Source organism: Agelaius tricolor, unplaced genomic scaffold (genome assembly GCF_023055355.1).
Source record: "Agelaius tricolor isolate 1412-34295 unplaced genomic scaffold, bAgeTri1.0.p SCAF_2, whole genome shotgun sequence".
NCBI lineage: Eukaryota > Metazoa > Chordata > Aves > Passeriformes > Icteridae > Agelaius > Agelaius tricolor.
Genome location: NW_027269262.1, coordinates 64,113,224 through 64,141,171, shown reverse-complemented (window position 1 = coordinate 64,141,171; position 27,948 = coordinate 64,113,224). Strand labels below are relative to the sequence as shown.

Below are 27,948 nucleotides of genomic sequence, written 5' to 3'. Positions count from 1 at the left end.
ATTTACAAAAGAGGAGAGTTTGTATCTCTTCCTCAAGTGAAGCTGGATATGTGTGCAATGACACAGCCAAGCATTTCTCAAAGTTTACTTACTCTGTTCTCTGTGTGGAAATATCTCTTGGTTAGCTAGCTCCTAGCAAAAGATAAATATGTTTTCTGGACTCCAAATTTTGAATTCTCTAATTGTTCCCAAGATAGTTACATACAGGATATTTCTATACATTTGAAAAAAAAAAATCTCCTCCCATTATGCAAACAACTTTTAAATACCAAGGTGTTAACTAAATCTCAGTTATCCCAAATAAACTCCTGCAGGTTCACAAATCATTGTGATGATTTCAAGTACTGCCATGCCTGAGATGTTTTCCAGGCTCAGTGTATGTGTACCTTTCTCAGATGCACTTTTTCTGTGTGGTACCAGTTAACCCACTCACTTGTACACATACTTGTTTGTTTAAGCATTTCCCAAGAGTCATACCAAGAGTAACTGGACAGTGTTACTGTTAGCTTCTGTCATTTATGGTAATAAAATAGATAACTATTTCCAAGTATTTACGTTTACTCACACAAACAGAAGTAAATATCTGCTTTTCAAATAGCATTTTTTCATGTATTTGAATGAAAAGAAGGTAACTGTTATTGCTTCCTAATAGCAACTTCTTGGTTTTCTTTTGTTGCTTGAGCTTTTTATTTTTACAGTATCTGTAAGTGCTGCTAAAAGGTATTGGTAAGTGTTCTCTCTCATTCTCTTAAACTATAGTTAAGTGAACCTTTCCATTGTACCAAATAGTCTTGAAAATAGATTATGATGAGAAAGTGTAATTTTTCTCTTCTTTCTTTAACTGTTTAGTAGGGTAGGCAAGCATGCTATCAGCAGTAAATATATGTTGCATATCAACAAGCCTCTTGAAACAGAGACAAAAAGAAGTGAAATACAAATACCTCTCTCTAAATAACAGAAGCATTCTTTTCTGTCTTAATGAGTGATCTCTTAATGAGTGATCTCTTAATTACTTGTAGCCTAAAACCATTTCAATATTTGAAAACCTTTTGATAAAGCTCTTAAATTTCAGGTTCTTAAAAAGCAACTTTCTGGGGCATATAGCCTAATATTACGCACAGATTATAATTACAGTGAATATTCATTATTCATTGTACCATGGCAGTTCATACTTCCCAAATCCTTTCTCTCATATTTCACCTTTATGTTCATTAAGGCATTCATCAGAAGCTGCCAAGAGGCTCTACCTTTGTAGTGTAGTTTAAAAGGAGACTCAGAGGAGAACAAAGCAGTAGGAAGTAAAGTAGCATCCAGCAGGTAAGAATAATAATGAGGTACCATAGAAATCTTGAGATTCAGCTCTCCCAGTGATTGATTGCCTTAGTATTTGCATATAAGGAAAGCCAAGTATGATTGAAAAGGCCAGAGCCATAGTGTAAGGACTCACAAGGTCGCAGAGAGCTGTTTTCCCTGAGTTTGTTCATGCTGTTCTCAGGCAAGACCATGCTTCTACTTTTGCTGTAGCAGATATTTGGCTAGTCATTAATAATTAGGAGGATGTGTGTCTTTGCAGAGCCCTACACACAAGGCTCTACATTTTGTAGATTTAACAAATGTTGTACTCTTTTTAGAGACCGTACTTTTCTGGCCTTTTTATCAAGAAATAAATTCTGAGAAATCCCAGCTCGGACCTGTTTATTTTCTCCAGGCATCACTAAACTTGTGGATGTGTCAAAAGAGAGCACACCAGGACAGGAAACAAATGAAACCTGAGTCATAGCCTCATTCAGGGGAGTCATCCAGGGACAGTTTGAGATTTGTCTTCACTTAGAGAAAAAATAAGTGCTTTTTTGTGTCTCTTGTAGAACTTAGAGAAGAACAAATGACTGATGGGAATACTGTATCAAAGGTGTAACAGAAAAGAAAGGTTTTTGATACTCAGTGAAAAGGGGGAGTATTGTTCTAGTCTTGCAAAAGGTTAGTGGATGCTTTGACTGACACATTCATTCTAAATTCTCAGACTGTCTTTAGGATGTGGTCTTGTAAACACGCTATCAGGAGGTAAACTGAAGTATGGACTTGCACAGATTAGACAGCTAAGCCATAATTGTCTGTGTGCATATATATCCTGCAGCAAATGGATACTGCTCTTTCATTCAGTTTGAATGAATAACATTTGATTAAATGAAAGAAGGGTACAACTACTTTGCTGCAGGGTAAGAGCAGTCTGGGCACTTTACCATAGAGCAGTTAAGGTCTGGAAATTCAGATCTGAATTGTTTTCTGGCAGATTATTTGTCAGGCCAACCAGCTGCCAGATGAACATACATGGGTCACCAAAACAATTCATTCAGCCTTTGACCTCCTAAACAAGGCATGAGAGAAATCAAGGAGCAGTTTATAAATTAAAGCTGTCCAAGTTTAGAGATGGACAGAATTTCTTTAGGGGAAATATATGAGCAAAGACTTCCTAATGATAAGAGTAAGAATTTGGCAAGGTTTACTAGTATATTTTACTATAAGATTTGGCTACTGTTAAAGCTTCAATATTAACATGCTGAACATTACTAGTTTCAGAAATAAGCATTTTAAGTTTATTACAAGGCAATTTGTAATGGCCACTAACGCCTCAAAGAGGAAGCATGGTTTACATTCTCTTTTGACCGGTGGTAGATATCTGTAGCTTAAGGAAAAAAACATCCTTCCCATCTTCCTCTTTTCTGCCATCACCACCTCCTCGAGTTCTCAAAATGCAAACTCCATATGGACAGGAAAGAGAGATTTCTGGCTGATGCTAATTAACTGGAATGTCCTGGCTAAATGCATGTGTGCCAGACCAGATAGTTTTATTTCAAAAGCCAATTACAATGAGCATTTTGCCTGATTAAAGTTACCAGCCATTCCATCAGTTTGTGCCTTAAAGCATACGGAAGCTCTTTCATTATTCTTAGTCATACAAGAGCCTGTTCATTTTCTGAATTTATTCTACATATGATTTCATCATCCTCACAGATCTGTTACTGGGTTTCTTGCTGTGCCATTTTTTCTCTGCAATTTATTGCTTCTATCCTCTTTCTACAGAACTCTGGAGAAGGCAGAGCCTGTAGATGTATCCTAATGCACTTCAGTTGTACCCAGAAATCAAAGAAAGAAGGTGCATTGAAAGAAAAAGTGCCAATTTCAAGCTTTATTCTTGTTTTCCCCTTTCTTTTTATAAGTCATGTCATGCCAGTCTTCACAGCATGACTTCCAGATTTATCACCTGTCTCAGCAAGTCCTGGGTACAGATGCCCCCACCCTTCCTTCCACATTTTTCCTCTTGCCCAGGGTGAGGGCCATCGAGCTTGCTGGGAGTCTGCATCCATCCTGCTGCACTGCCTGACACACCTGCTGGCTCAACCCACTCCTCAGTGTTCCTGCAATGCATCTGGGACAGGAGAGCCTGCTTGGGAGAAGGCAAAGCAAAGAGAGTTTGCAGAGGCATAGCCTTAATTATTCAGGAGGCTTTCTCAGTCTCTCCAAGATACTTTTGAGTCACATAATCAAATTATTTGCTGAGGAAAAAATATGCCTTATTAGTTTTGAGCAAATAAACTTTTAAAACTAATAACAGAGAACCAGTTTCCTGTAGAAAGATAAAGCTGTCACAATCACTATAATTTTCACAGACTTGCATAAGTAGTGAGTTAGTTAATTTGCATCCAGATGAAATTCATGGTAGCTTAGTAAAGGCTGCAGGATCTGACTATGAAACTAGTTGAAGCCTGCACTAACTTCAGTGCTGTGTTGCTATCTCAAAATAACTTTTCATATTCTAGCCTGGGTGTACATATCTAATCTGGCACTATGGGAGTGTTAGTTACAGGTGTAGTCTGAGAGAAAGAAGTGAGTGCTCCCTTTCTCCTGTTAAAAATTGTTCATTTGCTCTGAAAAAGAACCATTCCTTCCAGGACACTGTTGGCCTGCTCCAGTGAATTTCTATATTGGTCTGTCATGGTGTCCAGCCAAGGACAAGATGAAGTAGGGTCTATCACATGGGAGTATTATCACAGTGTCAAAATTTCCATTATAAATCCTATTTATAACCGTGTCATAAATATTTGTTCCATGTTGAAATTCAGCTAACAAAGAACTGAGAACTTTACTTACAGTGCTAATTTTCAGTCGAGTATGGTGATCTATTTTGAAAGGATTTTATTATACTAGTGGAGATTTAAATTATGTTTAAAAGGTTAGGTTTCTCCTGTTACACTTTTAACATGTGATGTTGGCCATTAGAGAAAAATAATCTTTGCAGCTGCATTCTGTGTTTGTCAAGGCCACAGAAATAGATGGGTAATGTAGATGCCCTTTTATTCCAAGAAAGTGTGCAAAATTTAAGACTTACTTAAAATTAGAGAGAATCTAGGGAGATGCCCAAAAAATATTACAGACCTGAATAATGTAGAATAATGTTCAGTGTGATTCATCAGAATCTCAACGTGGTAGACCATGTTGAGAATTTGGAGGAGATGAAGATTTCTGCCTATTAGTTCAGTAATAGTGATTCATTCAGATTATTGTCTGAGCAGGAGTAAAACCTGGAACTGAAACACAGCCAGCATGGAATTGGTATTTTTTGTATGGTGAAATTAAACAGGATGAAAATTGTAAAAGAAAGGTAGAGAGTCCAAGAACAGAATAATTGGAGGTTATTTTCCTTGAAAGTATGGTTTAAAAATGGAAGAAATATATGAATGAATTAAAAGGATAAATCACAGATGTTAACAGGTGAGACTTGTTCCAGAAGAGGAGAATGGTTGCCTGTGTCAAAGGAGGGTAATAGTGTAGTGCTGATACTGAAATGTGGCTAAGAAAATCACAGAGGTTCCTCAAAAAGTATCAGATGAAGAGCAGAAAGTATTTTGCCAGGGGCAGTTGCCAAACTGAAGAGTATGGGATAGATTTGGAGGAGAGGAGCAGGAAATGGATATTGCAAACTTAGACTTTAGAAACGAAAACTTAAAGCACTAATGGGAAGGGGAAGAAATGACACTGTGTGAGGTCAGAATGGTAAGTGGCATGGTAAGTGGGGTTTCTCTTAAAACACAAAAGAATAAGAACATATTGGAAAAAAGCCAGATTTGGATGAAAGACTAAGCAGCTCATATACCCTAGTTTTAGCAGAATTAAATTGATTGTTGTGTTTCTCCAGTTCTGTCATTTGCAGTGCAGCAGTCACTCCAGGCTCTTACACTTTGCAATTAATTTCAATGCTAGATACAAGAAATTAATTTTGCTGGAAGTGTGGTACAGCTTAATGAGTACTGGTTTTGAAAAATACTGGGTTAACCCTCAACCCTCCAAGAAAATTCATAAAGCCATATTTTTCAAAAGCAGTAAATTTCAAATCTCTTTATTTTACTCCTGTTCATAATTTCCAGTGTATTTTCTAGAAATACAAGGTGATAAAGGAGACTTCTAAAAAAATTAAGTCTGACATCATATCATATAATCGCTAATCCCTTAGAACTATCTGGAGTTTTAATTTTAGGTAGTAATGCATCTCTAGATCTGTAGAATCAGTGGAGTCTGAAGATGTCTAGTTTTTCCATGTTATTTCACCTATCTGTATCTATGCCTGTATATTCAAAATTAATGTTGGTTGGTTGTTTGCTGACACACATGTATTTACTGTCTTTCCGGTTTTGAGCCTTTTTGGAAGATATTCCAGAGGCATAAGAAATGTTGACATCTACAACCCAAGCCCTGAGTGCATATCCGAGGCTCTGCTTTTTTCTGTAGTGGAAGAACAGAAGAGTGTTCTCAGAAAAACAGGCACTGTCTCTTTATGAAATAAGGATTTTAAAAGAGGTAAAGATTAGAAGGGCTTTGGCAAAAAATTCACTTGTTTATTGAATTTACTGAAAAACAGTTCTTAAGACAGGCTGACAGACTTGGCCAGTTGGACAGCAGACATGAACCTGCTCCTGTTAAGGTCAGTTGCCAAAGTCCCATGGAGCAGGATGATAGCCATGCACTTGAAATGTGATAAGAGAAGTAGCTAATACCCTTCCAGGCTGTATATACAGAAGCACGTCATGGAGAATGGTCCCTTCTCTGCATGATCCCAGTGACAGACACAGAGTCTCAAATACTGTGTAGAACTTTGGGGATCATCATGTCAGAAAGATCTGGACATGCTGGGAGAAATGTAAAGAAGTGTGAATTCTAGTGAGTAAAGACAGTTATTATGCCACATTAACAGTCTCTCTCTATATTTAAAATTCATCTTCCAGAGAAGATGCACTTGCAATGAGAATAGGATTACAGCCTTTCACTTCTGCCCATCCTTTAAGAGCTTAAAAAAATCCTACTTTTGCAGTTAACAGCTGCCCCAGTGCAGTTCAGATGAAGTAAAGTAGTCTCTAGGTTTTCTGTGAAAAAGCTAAAATTTTACCTTCTGAGTTATCGCCTGTTAAACAGCCTGCAGGCTTAGAAGCATTCAAGTAGATTATAGTGCATGTGTTATTTGACTGGGATCATTCATATTAAATACAATGTCTACATATTATCTACCCTGGAAAAATGAAGCCTGTCCTAGATACAGGAGTCATATGCATCACCATGTAATCTTGACAGATATTTTTTGAAGTTCTGTCAGTATTCATCAACAGAAAGGCAGGGTAAGTAAAGCAAGCCATAATTAAGATTGCTGGTCACGGGCAGTTTCTGTGTCCATAAGCTGATGTGCCAGTGAGGTGTTAGAGATACTTGTGCAGCACTCATAGTGCCCTCTACCAGGTAAGATAAATTTGTTGCATTTTTCAGATGGTATTGAATCCAGAAGTATAAAGGCTTACAGACTGCTATGCAGATACAGTTAGGAAATGTTGCCCTGTTTTGGAAATACCACAGCTACTTCAGTCACCTGTTAAAGCAGTTACAGGAATGGAGCAGAGATTGGGTACATAAGAATAAGTTAATGGTTCTTGGTGCTGACGCCAGGCAGTTTTTGAAATTCATTAGTGTGTATGTGTCTGCACTTTAATGATGCATTTATAAACCATTAGAGGAAGAAAATCTTTTTTTTAGGGATTCTTTTATCTTTAATGATTCTTTAGTTATTGGATAATACAAAAGTGCAAACTACAAAAACACTGTTTAGGTTCTGTATGCAGGTGTGTTAATGGTAGGGTAACTCAAATTAATTTCAGATTGGAGGAACTGACATGGAGAGAAGAGGCAGTCTGGTTTTTGTACCAGTAGGAATTGCATTAATATTTGTTTCATCATCCTACTGCTAGACTCACAAGTTTGGGATGTTACCTATGATGTGAATTGTTTGGCTGCAGTCCATTTCCTTTTCTGTTGCCACTGCTGTTGCTGGCAGCTCAAGTGTGCTTGAGTAGACGTTGTGATACTTTCCAAAAGCATTGTGAGATAACATGGTGTCATATGCTTTTCAACAAATACCTGTGCAAAATGCAGAGACACTGGCAGTAAAGTAGTCAAGTCACACCAAGAACTGTATTGTGCTGTGTAAATATCACAGCAGAGTAAACACAGAGGCATAAAAACTTGGGTTTGGCCAAAGTCTGTGTGTGTGTGTGTCTCTGTATGTGGGGCTAGTAAATAAGTAACTCAAGGCTTTTGATCTCTGTCTAGTCCATGTCAGGAAGCATTTGGTGGGGGTTTTGAGAAGGCTGTGTCATTTTCATTGATGTCACAGTCAGGAAAATAAAGCATTGGCAGATATTTAAAATATGGTAGATACATATTCTAGCAAAACTATGCAGAAGTTGTTCGGGATACTGCACAAAACTGTTCCCTGAGCAGGTATAAAGTAGCAACCTTGATGTGCAAGAATTTTGTGGTTTGGGTTCTTCTGAACAAGATACTTATAAGCAGTTTCTACCAGCGAATACTTTCTGTAGGTCCTTATCTTTACTTAGCAAGAAGGAAAGTTTGCATTTCCATTTGCTTTGAAGCCTGCTTGTATTCAGTGATGCTACCTTTTAAAGTTAGTCCTAGGTGGACTAGGACTCCTTGGGAAGATATTCTGACTTTTACATTGCTGGATGATGATGTGGCTTTGTCAGGTTGTGGCAATAGTAACGTACCACCTTATATTCTATCTCTTTGTCATATGTTTCAGTCATCTTGGTCGTTCATGGTTTCAAAGACAGCAGGCTGCCAGATCAAATCAGAACAGTTCCATAAACTAAGCACATGTAGGCATCAATCTCCATGATGCTCATGGATTTAGTGAGTAGCTGTTGGCACATGCTAGCTGCAGTCTTGCCTCTAGTCCAGCATGACAAGGAAGACCACCAGGAATACTGCTTAAGGAAGCAGCAATGCTAGCAACAGAATGAGAAGCCCTGAAAGTGTAAGCTGGAGAAAACTTTGGCAAAGGGAAGGGATCTTCAAAGGGGGAGGAGTAGGAAATGCGGATTTGCAATTAAGAGTGAATTAAGATATATCCTAAATAATAAACATTATGTTTTGGAGTGATTTTTGGATTGTGAAAAAAAATGGACTCCTCTCCCTCTTGTTTGCATTGTAGTAGTCTGCTTTCCTAGGCCACCATGATACTTCCATGCTGGTATATTAAGTCCAGGGAGGAAAAAAAAAAAAAAAGAATTTTAAGGCAGCCAAATGGAGTTTTAAAATTGATTCAGGAAAGATTTTTTTATTTGTCCTTAGCTAGGGAAGCTGCTTAATAGCATTTAAAATGCTGGTCATACCTCACCAAAATGCAGTTGCCATCAGAGGCTAAAAGTTAAATCAGCCATCCAGAGTTTGGTTTCTTCTGCATTTCACAAGACAGTGTCAACAATCCCTTCCATTCCAATTTTTTTTTTCTCTTTTGTGACATGCTTTATTTGTAAGCCTTAGCTAATGTGGTTTTTTATTCTCTAAAGCGTTCTCAAGTACAGTTAAAGAAAAGCATTATTCCAGGTGGCATATCCAACTTCAGATGCAGCTGAAACAGGGCAGCCAGGCCTGCCTATGTGTTTTTGAATTAAGGAATTCTTAAAAAACTTATCCATGCATCACTAGGAGTAAGACCATTCTTATGTTGCTGCACATTGACCCAACCATGGTGGAGCTGCACTATTCCATGCCCTACTGCTGGATGACTGCATCCATCAGAAGGGTACTGCACACACCTGGAGTGAGAACCTCTTAAAATACCATTAGGAAGACTTTCTCTACGAGGAGGGTGGTCAAACACTGGAACAGGCTTTTCTAGAGAGGTGATTGATGCCTCAGGATTGTCAGTGTTCTAGAGGTATTTGGACAATGCCCTTAGTAACAGGCTCTAACTTTTGCTCAGCTCTGAATTAGTCAGTGACTTGGACAAGATGATTGTTCTAAGTCCCTTTCGACTGAAATGTCCTGTTCTATTCTACTCATACCTAAGTCAAGCAGAACTGTTCTCTCAGAGCCCTCTTGCTCTTTAAGCACCTTGCCTTAAATCCTTTCATTTCTCTGGCAATAATTTTTAATTTCCAGACCTATTCAGTCCCAGTTCAGTCTATCAAACATTAATAAAACCTAACCATATCTCTGCTGCAGTGAGTTCATCAACACATTTTGCACATGGCATTGCCCAGCCCTCCATTCAGTTGGGCTGAATTCAAGCCAGCAGCCTAGCACTTAACAGGGGTTTTTTTGTTCCCTGTTACCAGTATAGCCACCAGAAAATTAAGAACAAAACAGAGGAAGTACTAATGATATTAATTATAGTTCTTCTCCCTCCTTTCATATCTCCCCAATGAAGAAATAATAATAAACCCTATATTTCTAAAATTTACTGAATATAGTTATTTGCACTTCCATAATGACTCACTGAATCATTTATTTTAAGAGATTGATAATTGATTATTTATATTTCTTCACCTACATTTACCATCCTGAGGAATTCTTTTATACCGGATGTCCTATCCTTAGAAAGCCTAACATAAGGAAGAAAGGTCCTATATTAATTGATCCTCTGATTGATCACTTGGCTTTTCACAGTTTTATTAAGTTCATCAGAACAGCAAAGCAATCTTACTGTGAGAGCATACCTATTGTTGCTGACAGTGTCATATTAGAAAACCATCAAAAACATCAGAAGATAAACCAAATTGTTTTCACTGGTTTATTTCATGAACAGTATCTATCAACCTGCAGTGCCAACACTAAAGTATACACTTTCTTTTTTTAGTACAGTTCCTTTAAATACAAAAGTCTTAAGCTTTTGCTTCAACCATCTCATGCTCTGGATTTGTATTAGGGTATAATCTGCAGTAAGAAACTTATTTGTCATTTATTATTTCCTTCTCTCTTTGAATGTTGATTTGGTAGATCAGCTCTCAGCTTTTTCAGCAAGAAGACATTTGTGGTAGGCAACAAACTTATGGCCAAAGTGCTGGGTGGAGTTTTCTTTACTCAGGAGACTTACACTCCATTCCTAGTTTTGACAAAGGCTTTCTCAGCACCTTTAAGTTTGTCAAAGATTTAGAAAAGCTTTAAGCATATTGGTACTTTATTCACAGCTGAGCACTAAATTCAGAAAGGTTATTCAGATGAAACATGTGCTTTGGGTCATTATTTCCTGTTGGGTTAGCTTCCCCTTCACTAAAATGGGCTATTGGTATAAGCTTTAGTTTTGTACTTCTAGACTGTGAACTTTTCAGATCAGGAATTCTCTCCTTTTTTTGTACAAGTGTTGAGTAGTTCAGTAAAAAGAGGCCTCTAATCTTGGAAGGTTTGCATATAGACTGCAGTGTTCTGGTTGAGCAAGTAACTTGGTGTCACCATTACCCCACAGACAGTTGTTAAACATTACAGTGAAAATGGAGCATCCTTCCACTAACAGTTCATACATGTGAACAAAATTAGGAGGTGAGCTATGTGCTTCACATTTGGAATTTATCTGTAAGCACAACATGAATTTTCTCATAATGATGAAATTATAGTATTGTTTCTTATTTGGATTACTCTTTATAGCCCTATTTGTTAACTCTCTATGTGGCACTAAAGATAGGTTACATCACATAACATGTACCAGAAATAAGCATATGTTTATCTAATAAGTACTTCCAACATACCTTGAAATTGAATCACATCACTCAGCATCAATAGTACTTTAAATATTATATTCTTAAAAGATTATGTTCCGGAGCCTGCATTAGTGGCATTACAGTCTTCTTTTGCTTTCAGTCGATAAAAAAAAATTGCAATATGAAATGCTTATTTTTCCTGAATTGGTAAGAATGGTAAGATATTTAAAAAATCACTGATTCAATTTCATGTATGCCTTTTCCCTCACTATCCTAGATGTGTTCTACCATCCCTCTCAAGCTTTGGATTTCATTCTGATCTGATGAGGCACAAGGTCTCTTCTCAGCCTTCTTGGGAAGCAGTGGCTGCATTTACAGTGTCCTGCAAGATGACATTTTCAGATGCTCCTTGAGCCACAATCCTGCCACGGCCCTATGCTGCCAATACGTGTGCCTCACTAGGCCATGGGGGAAAAGCATGTGGCTGTCACCTCCTTAAAAATGCTGTGGCAGAACCAGGGCATCCTTCTCTTCTCATTTACAGGGCTGGCCATGCTGTCACATCACTTACTGGAGTCCTTCCAGGAGGAAGGACATTACATAAGAAATTCACAAGAAATCCTAGATTTAGAGCAACCATGAGTGCATCTTCAACCAAAGCAAAGCTTCCCTCACCCCACAGCCATCACTGAAATGCTGTTCAAGCTGACCATCAGGCTGTGTGAGATTCTGTGCACACATCCACACAGTCCTTTGGCTTTCAGAGGCTATTCTCCCCAAATACTGGCTAACTCACACTTCAGTGGTGCCATCCAGTTGCTGGCATCACAACAGGTGTGTGAGCCAAAACCACCCTGTGGCTGACCTTGACTGAGTAAAGGAGCATCAGTTTTGATCCAATGGTAGCACAGCCAGCATGTCACCATGAGAAAACACACAAGTTCATCTTACCTTGGTTAGATAACACTTCTTGGTTCTACATTCCAGACCAGGTTCTCCTTAGGCATTCAGATGTATCATATCTAGATCTACTGCTTGCTTGAACTGCAGACTGAAGAACCAGAGTGCCGTGTTTATTTCCTGGTCAGATAATGCCACTTTACCCTCAGATTCTATTCTCTTCTTCATTAAGATCACCCAGCTAAAAAATGTTACCCGAAAGGATGTAAGTGACTCTTGGCCCTTGGTTCTTTAAACTTGTGCTGTAGATTGCTCTTATAATGAAGGACTCCCTTACCCATGTCTGTAGAGTCATGTCTTTAACAAGGGGGACAAGTTAAATCCTGGCAGCTCTTACTTCTTGGAAGGAGTGGGAGCTGAGTTCTTGCTGCTTGGAGTCAGTGGTTGGGACAGGTGCACAATCCAATTGTATTGGATACAGTGAACAGATGTTTAAAAAGGATTTGGACAATCTCCAAAGGGAACTTCAGCAAAGGGCCAAGAATTTCAGTGTTGGAAAGACTTGCCTGACAAGACTGGAGGCAAGGGATGTATCTCTAATATCCATATGTGATGTTCTGGGGGTGGGAGGGAGGGCTGCTGTGCTGTGTTAAGGCAATGGCTGAACGTCTGGTCAGACACCCTCAGATGTTACCTGGATGCAGCATTCTCTGGTGGAGCTCAGTGTCACATAGCATCAAATATTTCCAAATACCCAGTGAAAGTGTGGCACTGTTAGCCTGTTGAAACTTAACTTCTTTGGGAAGCTCCAGATTATATTTTTGTTTTGCTTTTAAGTTTTTTACTCTTCACTCCACCGGTCTCTTGGTGAGACATGGGCAGCTGAGACCATGGGTTCCCTTCTGTTTTCAAAATTCCAATAGCTTGGAAGTCTCTTGATGAGAGGGATTTTCTCTGGCCAACTTTGGGAGGCTTTTAGTTGGTTGCAGGAAGGGGTGGAGAGGAATGACATTTCTGAAGTAATTTCTGATGTCATTTTCTGATGTTTTCCTTATGAAAGTGTCTTCAGTTTGTGAAGTGCTGTCAGATATTAGTAAAAGTCAAATCTTTACATAAATGAGGCAGTGCAGAGCTGTCACAGTATGTGAATTTTCAGAATTTAGGCAGCATTGTAGGACTTAAGAGATAGTGTTCCAATTAGATGCTTTAGCCACAGCAGTCATAAAGAGCAAGCTAATGTGAATATGGGTCTGTCCATAATGAATAATCATTGCAATTTGACAGCTCTGTGGCTTGGGCTTAAAGATTAGTCAGAGGTCTTTTAGGTATCCTTTTCTCTTTACACCCCTAATTATATCCAATGTGAAAAGATATGAAAAATAAAGTTTATGCATGTTAAACCCCTCAGCATTACCTTATGTATCTCAGCAAAGATGGAAGGAAATCCCTGACACGATGGAGAATTTTTTGAATGGCGATCATACCTGTAACTTTATATATGGAAACTCTTAATTTGTGTTGTGCTGGCTTTCCCTTTTACCAGGAAGATTATAAAAAGCTCTGAATCAAGCCTCTAGTTCTCTCCCTCTGTGCAGGCTTAACTCCTCAAAACTTCCTCCTCAAATGTCATTTGAGAACAAATCCTGGCTTGTCTGTGTCTAGCCTTCTTTCTTAACAGCTCCCTGTTTCCACCCCTGGTTTTCAGATATGGCAAAAATGTTTCCTGCTCAAAAGACCTTGCATGCCGAGTAATTCTTCTTCTCAGCAATGCTTACTTACCAGATGACTCAGTAACTTCCAAAAGCTTCATGCTGCTCTTCCTTCCTCTCATCTTCGCACTGCGTAGATATGCATATGCTTCTGGCATCTGTAAAAACACTGTATCTGCCTAGCACAGTTAGAGCCTCCTCTAAACTCAAAAGCAGAAAAAAGTGTGCAGACATTCTTCTCTGGGCACAGAATTTCTCTATGACTTAAAGCGCAGATAAGGCTTACTTAGAGAAGGGTAAAGAAATCAAAGGAAAGTTGTGGTGCTAGCAAAGTCAGAAGTGAAGAAACAAGTTGCAATGCATTTTTCAGAAGCCATTGTTGAAAATACAGGAAGATTGTCAGCAGTTCTTTGATCACAGAGCTCCCCAACTTCTGACTTTTTAGGGAAACTGATCTTGAAATCTGAAATGTGACCTCTAGGATGTAAAGCAGAAAACATTGCCTACAGTGCATACAGATTTACCTCAATTTTGTTTCTTCAGCAGTGTTTTCTGAGGTCTTACCATTAAACAATTAAATCTGAGAACCAAAACTTGGAGCAGAGCATGTCAGCCAGTTTCTGTTTATGTTAACAGCTGTACAGACATGTACTTTGATGAGTCCTAGTAGTGAACTTGCATGGGGGTGTTTAGCTAGAATTTGGGGAGAGGATGTTCTTCACACTTGCTGTCCTGTGAGTATTTTCCTGGTGAATGTAAAAGAATTTGTATTCCTGCCTTCTAAGCAGGAATTGTATTAGTGACTAGAGTGGTTAACCTGGGTCTTCATGTGGGAGTGATTGGTTCTGGAAGACAAAGCCAGCATTGAGAGTTTAAGGCACTTACATGTGTATGTAAGACAAGCTGACATTCACCCAAAGGGGGGAAAAAGCGATTGAAGCTCTTTTTCCTGTAGCTTATAAGAACAAAAGAGACATTTCATTCTCATGGTTAACTATCTACATATCAAACAGGTACTCTGATCATGAGAAGTTAAATCAGTGAGGGTAATTAAGCAAAACATACCTCAAAACTTGCCTCTCAGAAAAGGAATGGTAGGTGATGTAAGGTTAGACAATCGTCAGTCACTCAGACTTCACTCAGGAGCAGTTTACATATCGTGGCCCTTTGAAAAGCTGAAGATGTAGAGTGACTGAGCCAAGTTAGTAAGTAGTTCCAACAATTACCAAAAAACTACAGTAATTCCTGTGCCTGAGCAATTTGGAGTAAATCACTGTGGATGTCAATGAACTGTTGGTAACATATACCCCTGCCTGCATTTTAGCAAGGCAGTACAGTCTGACATCCCAGTGCAATAGTTTCACTGTGAACTTTGTTCTGATCTTAGTATTTCTGTTACACTATTTTTCAGGCCCTGATTATATCAAACAAAAATTTCAAGAAGGAATGGATGCAAAAGAAAAATCTGAAGAAAAAGGTCAGGAAAAACCACCCTCCCCAAAAGAGTCACCTCACTTTTATCGAAAAGGTACTACACCCCCTCGAACCCCAGAAGCAAGCCCAAGAAATAGTCCTCCTCTCTCTTCTGATACTTCTCCTTCAAAACAACTGAAAAGGCAAAGCTCCACTTCTGGAGCAAGACTCAGTCAAGAAAAAAAGCTTTTAGCAACTGAGAATATAACACCCACAACTAACAAGCCTTTATATTCAAAAGCACCAGTGAAGGAGGAAGCAGCTGGGAAACACCAGCCAAAGTTCTCAGCCCAGCACAATGCCAGCAGCACAGAGAATGGGGAGCTGCATGGTCACTACCATGGCTATTATGTAAAAACAAATCCAACAGCGCTTCCACAGGAGCTCAGGGAAGAAGATGAATATGCCAACCCTTCACCATCAACACTTGCACGGATACCACCCTCTCAGAAGCCAAGTCCTGCTAGATCTGGGGGTAAGCCAGTTGCCAAAGAAAACAAGCCTGACATAAAAATTAAGAAACCAGAATTTGCTGCACCAAAGAACCCAGCTAATAATGAGTCCCATTCAGCAATGGAGAAAGAAGTAGGAAACAGCTCGGTAAGTACTACAAGAAACATTTTCACTTTCACTGCCATTGTGCCTCCAAGTAATCTAAGTAAGCGCTGCAATCTAAGTAAGCGCTGTCAAATCTTCATCTGGATACAGTCTGCTAGCTAACACATGCTTCACCTGGAGTGAGGAAGAAATATTCCAGTCTGGAATGAGCAAAGGAGTTCTTAAAATACCCTTTCAGATCAGTGTGACTCTTAATTTCATTATTATTTAAAAATAATAAAATTATCAATAGCTATGCAGAACAGGAGCGATGACTAATAGCATTTCTGTTTCATGTTAGAAGAAAAAGCCAGGTATGAAATTCAGAATCTCTGATGATGTTTCCGTGATTTTTGGGCTAAGAGAAACTCAGGAAAGCATTAGTTTTGCATACTAAAGTTAGCCTTTAGTGAATGAAGAGTTCTAGGTAAAAGTCATAATGTTTCTCTTTTACAAGCATTGTTTCTTTGAGTCATTTTTGGTGGTACTCTACAGAACAAACAGTGTGTCATTATTGATGGGATAAACAGAATGACCCATTTAAAGAGATCCAGATTGCCTAGTACCAATTGCATGCAAAACACTTGAATAATTGACATCAGACTTCATTAATAATAAATCTAGATAATAAAGAGGAAGAGTAATTTCCCATCAACATGAATTGGAAGTGATCTTGTCAAACAAGTTTGGCATCTTCAGGTGTGGGAAAAGAATCATCATCTCAATCAAGAAGGTCACTTGATTTGCTTTTACATGGTCATGTATTCTGACAAGGAAAACAGAGTAATGCAAAGGCTAAATGTCACATTAAAAGAATTTTTTTAAACTGGCTGATGGTTCTCAAAAAGTAATTAGAAAACCATCACTTATTTGATATTGTTCTGGTGAGGTCATTCTTACATTAATTCTGTTACTCTGATCACATTCTTGTAAATGACATACAAAAGGGCATGAGAGTATTGTCCATGAAGTTTATAGAAGACACAGAGACCAGGAGAGTGGTCTATAATGAAGGCAAATACAAGCTCATACAAATCAACTGCTGAGAAGGCTGAAAGTATAATTATCCATGACAGCACAGCAAAATATAATATTGTATATGAAAGACAATTTCTAGAGCCTGGTGCTGTCGGATCAGAACTGAAAAAGGTTGGTGGATCAGGAGCAAGAGAGGCAACTGAACATGAGCTCCCAGTCTGCTGTTGTTGTTCAGAGATGCTAATATAATCCTTAGATTTATCAACAGAAAAGATTAAGCAAGAGTACATGGGAGTCTGTTCTATCTGCTTTTGGCACAGGTGCAACCACTTCTGGGATAAAATAGTGTCTGTAAATCAGGGATTTAAAATCAAAAAAAACCTTGAGGGGAAGTCAAACAAAGAGCTGCAAGACGAAAAATTCAAGGCACAAAAACCCCTGATGTACTAAATCTGTAAGTGTGTTTTATAAAACAGTTTCCCAGGCTAACAAGCAAATATGTCAGAAGATCCAACAGCTAAAGATTCAGATAAAAGTCTTGTTTTAAGTTGATTTTAAGGATCTTGATTAAATGTGCTATCAGTTTTCAGATGCCAGGGTTTTGGAGCCATCACTGTGTAGTTTGATAATGAACATTTTGCCAAGATGATATTCTCTAGTTCTGCTTGAAGCTTTTATTCTGTTTTGTGCGGATCAAAGTAAATGTTCACAGAGGTTTTGTAATCTGCAAATCTGTATTACAGCTGATATCAGCCCTTTAACCTTTCAAATCTCACAGATATTACTCCTATGTAGGGTAACACAAAGCTGACAGGCTTGTAAATGTTGAGTGAGCATCTACAATTTTTAAGCTGAATTGGAATTGTTTTTTAGCTCTGGTGAAAATAAGTCACTAGAAATAGTCCTTATTTTTCCTTCATTCCAAATAATATTTTGTAGCTGAGGGTGGCTTCATCTTAACAAGTAAGCTATCTGAACAGCAGTTTATTTACCTTCTAGAATAATCAGGATAAGGACCATGAACCTACAGCCTGTTATCACAAAAGGTGTAAAAATGATGAGATATTGTGCATTAGCTACTGTTTGTTCACTGATACTGCAGTTGCATCTGTGAGCTCCACTCTAGGTCACTCTACTTCATTTATAGCATCCTAACTGCATTATTCTCATTGCCAGCATTCCAGTATGGAAGGAAGGTAGATTTTAGGAATTCATTTTTACTGTAACAGTATCTTAAGATGTATGTAGATGTATGTGGGTGTTTTTCAAAGATTCTAGTCTTCTATATGTGTTTGTAAATTTGCCCTTATAGACTAAATTTCCTACATGCTTATTTCTTCAAAATGCTGAGAGTAAAAATGCTAAACTGATTAAAGCAAAAAAGAGTGATGTACTGGCCCAGCAGTCTGAGGGAGAAACAGTACAGAATGACTGTTAACTTTGCTAGAGACTTCTAATTTTCAGCATCACCTTTCAGCTTCAGAAAAACAGTAGCCTGTTCTGCAGTGCTCCTGGACTGAGCTCAACAGTGTGTTGGAATTAAGCAGTGAATAAGTTAAGAGAGCACAGTTACTGAGGAGAAGCCAGATTCATGGAATCATAGAATAGTTTGGGTTGGAAGGGACCTTGAAAGATCATCTAGCTTCACAACTCTTCTGCCATGGGCAGGGACACATTCTACTAGACCAGGTTGTTCAGAACCCCATCCAGCCTGGTCTTGAACATTTTCAGGGATGAGGCATCCACAGCTCCTCTGGGCAACCTGTGCCAGTGCTTCACCACCATCACAGTAAAGAATTTCTTCATAATATTTAATCTAAACTTAATCTTTTCTAGTTTAAATCCCTTTTCCCTCTTCCTAATTAATGTACTTCTCCTTATCCCTGATGTTTCTGAATGTTGAGAGACTTCAGAATTCTAGAGTTGCATTGGGGAATTATTTTATTTCAGTAAGAAACTGCAATTGCTTTTTAGTCATTCTGACACATGATTTTGTTATGCTTTGAAAGTAAGTCTGCCTTAGATCCTCCATAAAAGTTCTAAAATGTATTTGTTAAGGAATATAAAGAGAAAAGAACTCTCACTCTTATGAAAAGAGAATGATAAAACATGATTTTGGAATGCAAAAAAATGAATCTATTAACATTTACCGAGCACTTTTGTTAGATTATCTGAAAGTGCTGTATAAAATTGTGCTGTGCTTTTTCCAGGTTTCCAATGATAATGCATTAAGAGCACAGATACAGAAGGGAAGATTTTCAATTCTTCCTTCTCTGTGTCTAAATCAAAGCCATTTCTCATACCTGAATGAAACATCAGCTTTCATTTGGATTAAGAACTTTAAACGACTTTATTTGCAGCAAAGCTTGTAGCAGCTTGTTTTAGTTTTCAAATTCATGTTTCATATTTTTTGTGAATGTTACATCCTCAAGAATGCCTTTGAGTATCATCTGTGCAATAAGTTAGTTATAGGAACAGTCTTGATTCTCTAGATATCCCCATTCCTGGCATTATACTTTAAAAATATCAGCACATACTTCTCATGCCACACATTTAAGTGTGATTCTCTGTTTACTTATTCCCTGATATTCAAAAATCAAAGTTTGAAATTATTCCGGAACTCATAAGAGTCACAGTTTTATCGAGGTGAAATCCTGCATAAAGCACTATGACAAAGTCACCTGTCATTTCTGAGAGATAAATCATCCCTCTTTCACTGAGAATGAGGCTCCTTTACATTACCTTAAATTTAGCACAGTGTGAAGTGTTCACAGAGACCCTTGACCACAAACCAGTACTGTTGTTTCTGACTGCTCATTAGCAGCTTCTAGCCCCACTTTCAGCTTATACACTGTTGTCCCACCTTGAAAATGAGCTGATTGGAGATTCTCTTGGATTTAAGTGAAAAATAGGATTGAATTTCACAAAACACTATTGTAGCGTACATTCATGAATACACGTTTTGTCTTGTCTGATATGTGTCCATGTGCTGCCATAGGACAAGTAACAAGCCTGGGCTCAAGTGTTTTACTAAACTGTAATTTTTTCTTTTCATTTGGCAGGTAGCAAAGATTTTCAAACACACAGTGTTTAGCCTGGTTTTTACCTGAATGTTACCCAGTGATTCTACTCCCATCTTTTTGTTCGATTCTCATCTTTTCGTTCACCTAACATCCATTTAGTAAGGGCTGAAAATACCATGATGTTTGAAAAATAGATCAGTATTTGCCTGATCCTAAAAAAAAACCTCTGAGCAAGAACTTTAGGCTAAATTTAATGAACATTCCTAATGCATTGGAATTATTAGCCTAGTCTTTTATTTCCTGGAACTACATTTTAGGAAAATAACTTTTTTTCTTCCCCAGATGAAAACTAATCATATGGTTGTATTTTGAACTACATAAATGTCTAACTTACAAGAAGCTGAAAGGGTAAATTCAAGCAGGACTGAAGGTTTTCTACTACAGCTTCTTTAGTGCACCTGTTCTAGTCACTCTAGGACTGTTCAAACTAATTTTGGCTTTTGCTATTTTTAGCCCTTGTGGGACACTAAAGTCTTCCTTGTAGTATTTGTCTTAAAGCATTAAATGCTTATTTCAAAGGTGTCTCCAAAACAGGTGGTAGTTCATTGCATAATAACTGTGTGCTTCATAAATGTTGTTTGATCATGTTTTAGTATATCAGGAAATCCTGCTTTTGGCTGAAAGGTATAGTTATCAGAAGGTGAAACCTAATGCACATAGCAGGCCAAAGAATATGAGCTTTACTTCTTTGTATAAAGAGATAATCTTTATGATATTTCATTATCATAAAGGGATAACATATTTTTCTATGATCTTCATGTGAACTCAACAGCCCAGTTCTTAAGCGGTCACTTGCTTCTGTTTTGTAGATGATTCTTGATTCAGAGCATAGCCCCTGAGGTTTTTAGCCTAATTTTTCTAATTTTATTGTGGTGAGATTGTTACACCTAACCTAGCTGACAGATGCATCAAAAGAGAAGTCACTTTCCCCTCCAACAAGCTTAATTACCTGAGACTGTGCCCTAATGATACTGAGCTGCCATTAGAGCTGCAGTGCCAATTTGGCAATCAGCAAAAATCTGTCTTGCACCTACCAGGATTCTGTTCCATGATGTATTTCAGGTAATTAACAAGTGCTTGGCTCCTCTGAAGACACCATAGGTTCCAATTTTTTTTTTCAGTTGCAATAAATCAATATGATTTTCATAGATGTTAGTTTCAAATATGCAAAGTACTAGATGGCCAAAACCTGAAAAATTTTAATGGTACTGGCAATGATCTTCACAGTTCCTTGTATTCCTGGAGCAGTATAACTGTAAAATCTTTAGGTGGGATTCCAGCCTATAAAGGAACCATTGACCTGATTTGAATCACATGGTCAATCCCTAATAGACTCATAGGATTATGGAACCATAGAGTTCCTTGGAAGGGACATGTAAAGACTGTCTGGTTCCAACCCCTGTGCCATGGGCAGAGACACCTTCCACTAGACCAGGTTGCTCAAAACCCCATCCAGCCCTTCCAGTCATGGGGCAACCACAGCTTCTCTGGGCAACCTGTTCCAGTGCTAACACCAGAAAGAAAGATGTTGAACTGACATCTTAGTGGAAATGAATAGTGTAATGAAATCACACTTCTGTAGAGAGCAAGGCTGCTCACAGTGCTGTGGTAACCATATCTGGAGCTGTGCTTTATTTTATGGCTGTTCTCTGCCCCCGAGCGTCTCGTATGCTTTGGCACATGGTGAGTCACTTCCACTAAGGAGGAAGGAACATGGTTCCACTTCTGTTCTGTGACCTGATGGTTGAAACACACCACTGGTAAGTGGGAGCTTGTTATTCAAAATCACTTGGACTAAGGTGTCATTAAACCTGGTCTTCAATTTCCTAGTGAATATTTTAAACATTCCGCCATTAAGCAAAATGTGGGTGCTACTGCCAATCCCATTACCCCTATGGCATAATTTAATTGGCATTCTGATAATCTCAGTCACTGTTTGAACTTGAACATGTGCTTCTCAGCATGTGAACAGACACCTCTGAGTTGGTGCAAAGGGAACTCGATGGCTGTTATGGATAGAGATGCTGATGAGGTTTAGGCTCACCAGAGATTTAAGCAGTACCTGACGTAACGTGTTTTGTGACTTACTCAACATCTGGCCTGCCATCTAAACCACTGTGTAAAGCTGGGTTCTGACTAAAGGTGTTCAATGAGACTGTTTCAGGAGACCATGTGATAGAATAATGACACAAGTACTATTCCATAGCTTCCCACTTACACTGTTGCAGCAAATTACTAATAGTAAGTTCTTACACCTTAGCATTCCAGAAATTACATAGTTGATGTTAGCATTATGTAGTCATGAAGCATAATGAACTTCTCCAAGGCATGCCTCATGTGGAAAGTGAAAACACTGTATCATTTCTCATTCAATATATACCTTCTTCTGCAAGCCAGTGATTCTTGTGTAGCTCACAAGACAGTTTTCTGCACAGATTTTCTAATGGGCTTCATGATTTGTGATTTAGGAAAGTATTGCCTAAATGAAAAGTTTCTGCTTACAGTGCAACTGTAAAATAAAAAGAGTATTAAAATCTTTGTAAAATCATGTTGTAGTAAATATGATATGTTAAGGGCAAATACGTTAAGGGCAGAAGACAATTGAAAAGTTCTCATATTTTCAAGTTGATCATTAGAAAGCATCCATTTAAAAAATAAAAAATATTCAAAATTGCTAAAAATAATTAAAAACCATTCTCTGGCTTCACAGAAATACTAAAATGGTGTAATGATTTAAACTTTCTAGCTAATTTTAGCTCTAGCTAGGAATGGAAGAAGTTTTTTGACTCTTCAGTTCTTCAGTGCATAAGTCTTTAAGATAAGTGTCTAAGTGAATCAATACAAGTTTCATTTTGCAGCTGCAAAATGCATTTTAATCTGTAATGGAAACAGGTTTGTGAGTGCAATGGTAAGTAAATTTTCTTTTCTATTTGGGTTATCAAAGAAGTGTATTCTTTCTCTAAAGCATCTTTGTTATATCTGTTTTGAAATGGGTTGGAACTGAAAAAGGAACCCTCTGTAAGGATGAAAAGCAGCACTCTGGCTTTCCTAAAGTAGTTCACATTCTTTGTTTTGCTTTATTTTAGGCTGACCCTTTTTTTTGTGTTGATGGATTTGTTTTCATTTGTCGATGCAGTTGTATTTGTCGGGTGGCCTAATCTCGGTGTGATTAGGAACAGAGAAGTAATGTACTCTCACCTGTATTTATCCAGCTCATTTTTACACAGGTGATATTTATCTTACCTGAATATCAAGGGTGGTGGCTGTGTTTCAGCAGCAGGGTCTGTTTCTTTCAGACCGAGATCAAAACCTATAGAAATTGTGAAGTCGGGTCTTGTTCATTGCTGTGCCTATGTGGGAGGTTGCATTAATTCTAATATCTTTATTTTATTTTCAGGGCCCTAACTCAGTCATGATCGCCCTGGTAATGCTGTTGAATATTGGTTTAGCCATTCTTTTTGTCCATTTTCTAACTTGATTGGAATTAGGAAAGGTAAGAAAGGTCTCACTTTCATATTAAATCACCGTATCCACCCCACCTTAAAAAATAAAGATTTAATTTCTTCACATACTTTTAACGTTCCCCACTTTAATTTTAGCTATGCCTGAATGTGATTCAACATAGTTATTTAATATTGTAACTGTTTTGACCCTTCAGTGAAGTCATGACAACTAGTGGTGTTAGCCCACAGTTCTCTGCAGTTGTGTCATCAGCCTTTTAAATGGCACCTGTCATACTCAGACACAGGGAAGGAGGCTTGGAATTAGGATGGGACGCAAGAGAGATGAAACTTGGAAAATTCAGCCAGGGGCCCAGATCAGTTTCTCTGCTGGTGGCTCGTGGCTTTGGGGTCCTCTGAAAGCTGAAGCAAGCAGCCATGTTGGAAAACAAACAAAATAATCTGCTGAAGCAGCCCCGCCAGTGAAGCGCGTTGGCTTGTCCATCTGTTCCAGCAGAGTGTGACTAAAGTGGAAATGTACGGAGCTGCACTTTTTGTTGATGGAAGTTAACAGCTGCCTTACTATTTTACCGTCTGATGTTTTTAGTGGGGAGATGGGAAAACGACTGCCAGAGGAATGTGGTCAGAGGATTCTGTTGCTGTGGAAGTGATTCCAGCGTTCACTCCTATCTCATTAGAAGAAATAGTTAGCAACATCAGTCACCAGTCTTATTCCATTACCTGCTGCTTTTAACATCTCCTGCAGTGTTCTGGGAGATCGAATTTCATTTGCCTGTGCATGATTCTGTTCATTTGTTGTTTATGAAATTTGATGTATAGCCATAAGTAGTGTTTAGTCCAACCCGGAGAAAGCTACCAGTTCTGCCTAGCAGCCGAAGCCGAAAATCAAATATATTTTCATAGTCCAGGGATAAAATTCTTAAATTCATTCTCTTAAACCTGAAGAGTCATTTTGCATGAAGGTTCAGTAAATAATACACCGTTACTGCAAAACTTAAAGATACTGCTATCTTCCTTAAAATGCTCAAATACTTATGCAAATACCAAGCAAAATTTTTCATAATAAAAAAAAAAAGAAAATCTTACATTGGTAGAAGTACATTCTAAACAGGGTATAGAATATCAAAATAACCCAAAAAAGGTGAGATTTAGGGTTTGCATGTTGACTTTTTCTTTCTTGTTTTCTTAATTTTGGTGCTGTGGTAATTGGTGATTTAAATTATTATGTTGCAACACTGAGGTATTTTGACAGCAGTTAAAATAAAGTCTTGTCTGGGTGCACATTAATGCCAATGACAGTTAGCTAATGCTCATAATAAATAATAACTTTAAAAGTGCTAGATTTGTGTTGAATACATTCAGGTAGAGCATTTAAAAATGTTAAGTGATTGTTTATCGATTTGATGCCTTCAGTGTCTTTAAAGTCCACTTATAATTTTACCTCAGCATTAAAAAAGCCTCAAAATTTTTCATTTGGAAAGTTTGTCTTAAGTAGTTTCATAGCCCTTTGTTCAAACAAGGTGATCACGTTTCTTTTTATGTGCCATTATACTGTAATTATTGTACCCTATCTTAATGAAATGCATGCTTATTTATTGAAGATATGTGGTGTGATCATTTGGCAAGCAAACATTTTAATTTAAAGCTGCAAAAAGCAAAGGGCTTGTATTACAGTTTATTTTATCTCTATTAGAGAATCTTTCATACAGTATAGTTTTTGAACCTGTTTGTAAACTTTCTAAGTTTTTGCATGGTTTAATGGGCAACATTCTTACAAAATACATTAGCTATTTTTTGATGCAGCCTAGTAAAGTACCGTAGGTGTGGACTGAATGTTGTGCAGCGAAGCAGCTCCGAGCAGGGCAGTAACACCGTGGTGTTTTTTACAGAAGTATGTTGAGAATCCTGTGTTTTGGCCAGTGTGGATAAAGAAGAAAGCAGAAAGAGAGCAAATGAAAATAAAACTTGTATATTTATTTTTAAATAAAATAAAACAGCAAAGTTTAAATTGTGTTTTAAATTTAGGAAAATAATTTTTAAATAAGAACAAAATTTTAAAAGTTACTGTGTAAGCGTTGAATTAATGGATGAAATGTTCCATCCCACTGTTAAATCACCCCCTGTCTCCTTACGTGGAGAGGTAATTTTGTAACTGACATATTTAATTCCTATTAAATGTTTATTTAAAATACTTTATGCTCTGGAAATAATGGGTAACAAAGCTTATGAAAAATGTTTATAAATTTAAGTAAGCATGTTAGTACCATTTATAAATATGTATGATTTATAAGCTTTTTTAAAACAAAGCTCAAACAAATTGTTGGTATTTTTCTAAAATGTGCACAGTTGTATTTTACATGAGAGGCTATTTATAATTGGTTGTTATACTGTACACTACATTTTGGACAGCACAATGAAGCCTGCCAATGTACTTAAAAATGTCATTTTGTCTATTTAAAGTTTCTTGCTGTCAAAGAATGAACTCTTTATCTATGAGTTTCTCTATTTATAATTCTTGACCCAAAATGTACAATGTACAGTTTTCACAACTGTATTTGCTCTAATAAAAATAAGTTGGTTATTAATAGAGTTTCAGACTACTTTTTCCTGTTTATGAATTACTTTGTTCACTCTTTGGAAGCAATTTTTTCTAACTAATCAAATAAACAGGAGTGAAGCAGGAAAATGGGTGAAATTCTAGTCCCTTTGATATAATTGTGAGTTACTGTTTTCAACAAAAGTGATTCTGGGAAACAATTAAAAATAAATTAAAACTAAAGAAGTCAAGCTTCCCTTTGTGTCTTCTTTTATCTTCCAATATAGGATTTTGTGTCTTTATAAGTGTAGTATCTTAAATACCCTCCCACTACAAGATGGTTTGATTAATTTTGTTTTAATTTGTGAGTAACAGGTCCATTAACAGCTGCTCTTGTAGGGGAATTAATTTTTTTGGGCCTCACTACTCCTCAGGATCTTCACAGATTCAAAATTAACATGAAGTTTGTGAGCCAATATTTGCACAAAGAAAATGTCCTTTGCCCTTTGTCTTAAAACCACAATATTTGCTGAACTACTCAATCAGCTGCAAATTTTATTTTCCATGATTCCAGTTCATACTAGTAGCCAACTGTGCTGAAATCCTAAGGTTTAGTTGAAGAGGAGGGCAATTTTTATTTGTAGTTCCTATTTAATGGAAATATATTTTTAGGAAGTCATCATTACTCTTGTCTTGTTCTTTAAAGTAATTCTACGAACATGAAGCTTACCTTTAAGAAGTTTTATTTTCTGCAGAATACCTGCTCCCTAAAGAAAATCTTTGGCTCTTTAAGGAGAGAAAAATGCATTCTCAAGAAAAATGAACAGAAATAACTTTAATACCAGAAAATTTTCAAGTCAGATTCAGTGAGATGATTCTTCTCTCACATTTGTGATCCACAGTGTATATGTTCAGAAATGACAGTAAAGTGCCCATGAAATGTTTCTTAAGGTGTATGAACATGATAATATACTCAGACATATAAAAATCTGAACAGCAACAAGCAAAAGATGTGCACAGAAAGAGAAGAAGAAAACTCTCATAATTTTCAAGTCATTTCCCATCTGAGATGTTTTTACCAGTGGTTTATGTTACAAATGCTGCTGCTGTGCCTAAAGAAAGCAAACCCATGGACACACAGTACAACTTAATGCTTCAACATTTGCTCCAGCATGAAAAATTTCCCCCCACTTCCAGCAAGGAAAGCTTTTCTCAGGCAAAGTAGTTTCTCCTGGCACAGTTGTGTGTTTGCCCACAGGTGCCAGTAAGCAGTGAGCTCTGTCACCCTCAAATCTGAGATCTGGCTTCTTGGACAGCTCCATTTATCCAGTTAAACCATATGTAATGTACAGTGCACACAGACAGCAAGTGAGCAAGGGTGAGGTGCCAGTGGCTGAAGAAAAAAAGAGAATCTGTCCTAGCTTTTAAGAACTTTCTTTACTTAGTGTGTATATATATGTATTAGTAGTATATATGTATGTATATATATATGTATTAGTAGTATATATGTATGTATATATATATGTAATATATATATATGCATACATATACATATATATATATATGTAATAGTTTGCCTTTCCATCAGAAAAGCAAGAAGGAACACGAAGAGTTCCAGAGGAATTGCAGGCATTTGCTTTCCAAAAGGAGGGGTTAATTTTGAAAGTAAAAATTTTGAGACATGGCTACAACTTGCCTTTCAGCTACAGATGGATGTTTAAATACCATAAATATACAGCCTGGTACTGACTTTAAAAGAAGCAAACACCTCTTTATGAGAGTTAAATTAAAAGCCTTGAAATATTTATCTACATAACTTTTAATGATGTTCTGTGATTACATATTTATTAAATTCTCTGTTAAGATACACAAAATGAAAAGATTCTGATAATAACATAGATGCAAGGATAAAAGCCTGGAGAATTCAGCACATGCTGAGCCTCACTAACAGGCTTAGTTGTTATTCATAAAACATGGTTGTGAATTGTATCTGAATGGTTTTACTCATAGCTCATTTGAACTGTTTAGTCGGGGGAGACGGTTCTACAGGCCATTCTCCTATGGAAATGTAATTCAGTAAACAAAGCAAATTAAGAGAAGGGAGATTAAATAAGCATTTCAAATTAAGTAGTCTTCTCATTCTCTCATTTAATATTCACAGAAACAGCCAAAAAT

At 37.5% G+C, this 27,948-nt stretch overlaps 1 protein-coding gene across 4 annotated transcripts in view; it reads left to right on the top strand.

Moving 5' to 3' along the window:
- Positions 1-26,019, top strand: part of JPH1 (junctophilin 1) — an 82,627-nt gene extending 56,608 nt beyond the window's left edge. Inside the window, exons 4-6 of one of the 4 annotated variants that reach the window (XM_071421209.1) lie at positions 15,057-15,718; positions 23,174-23,269; positions 23,824-26,019. In XM_071421209.1, the coding sequence (XP_071277310.1) occupies positions 15,057-15,718; positions 23,174-23,254 (743 nt within the window). In that variant the 3' untranslated portion in view covers positions 23,255-23,269; positions 23,824-26,019. Of the gene's footprint in view, positions 1-15,056; positions 15,719-23,173; positions 23,270-23,375 lie in introns of all 4 variants that reach the window. The other 3 variants (XM_071421208.1, XM_071421212.1, XM_071421205.1) reach the window with 3 other exon arrangements.
- The last annotated feature ends 1,929 nt before the right edge of the window (positions 26,020-27,948 follow it).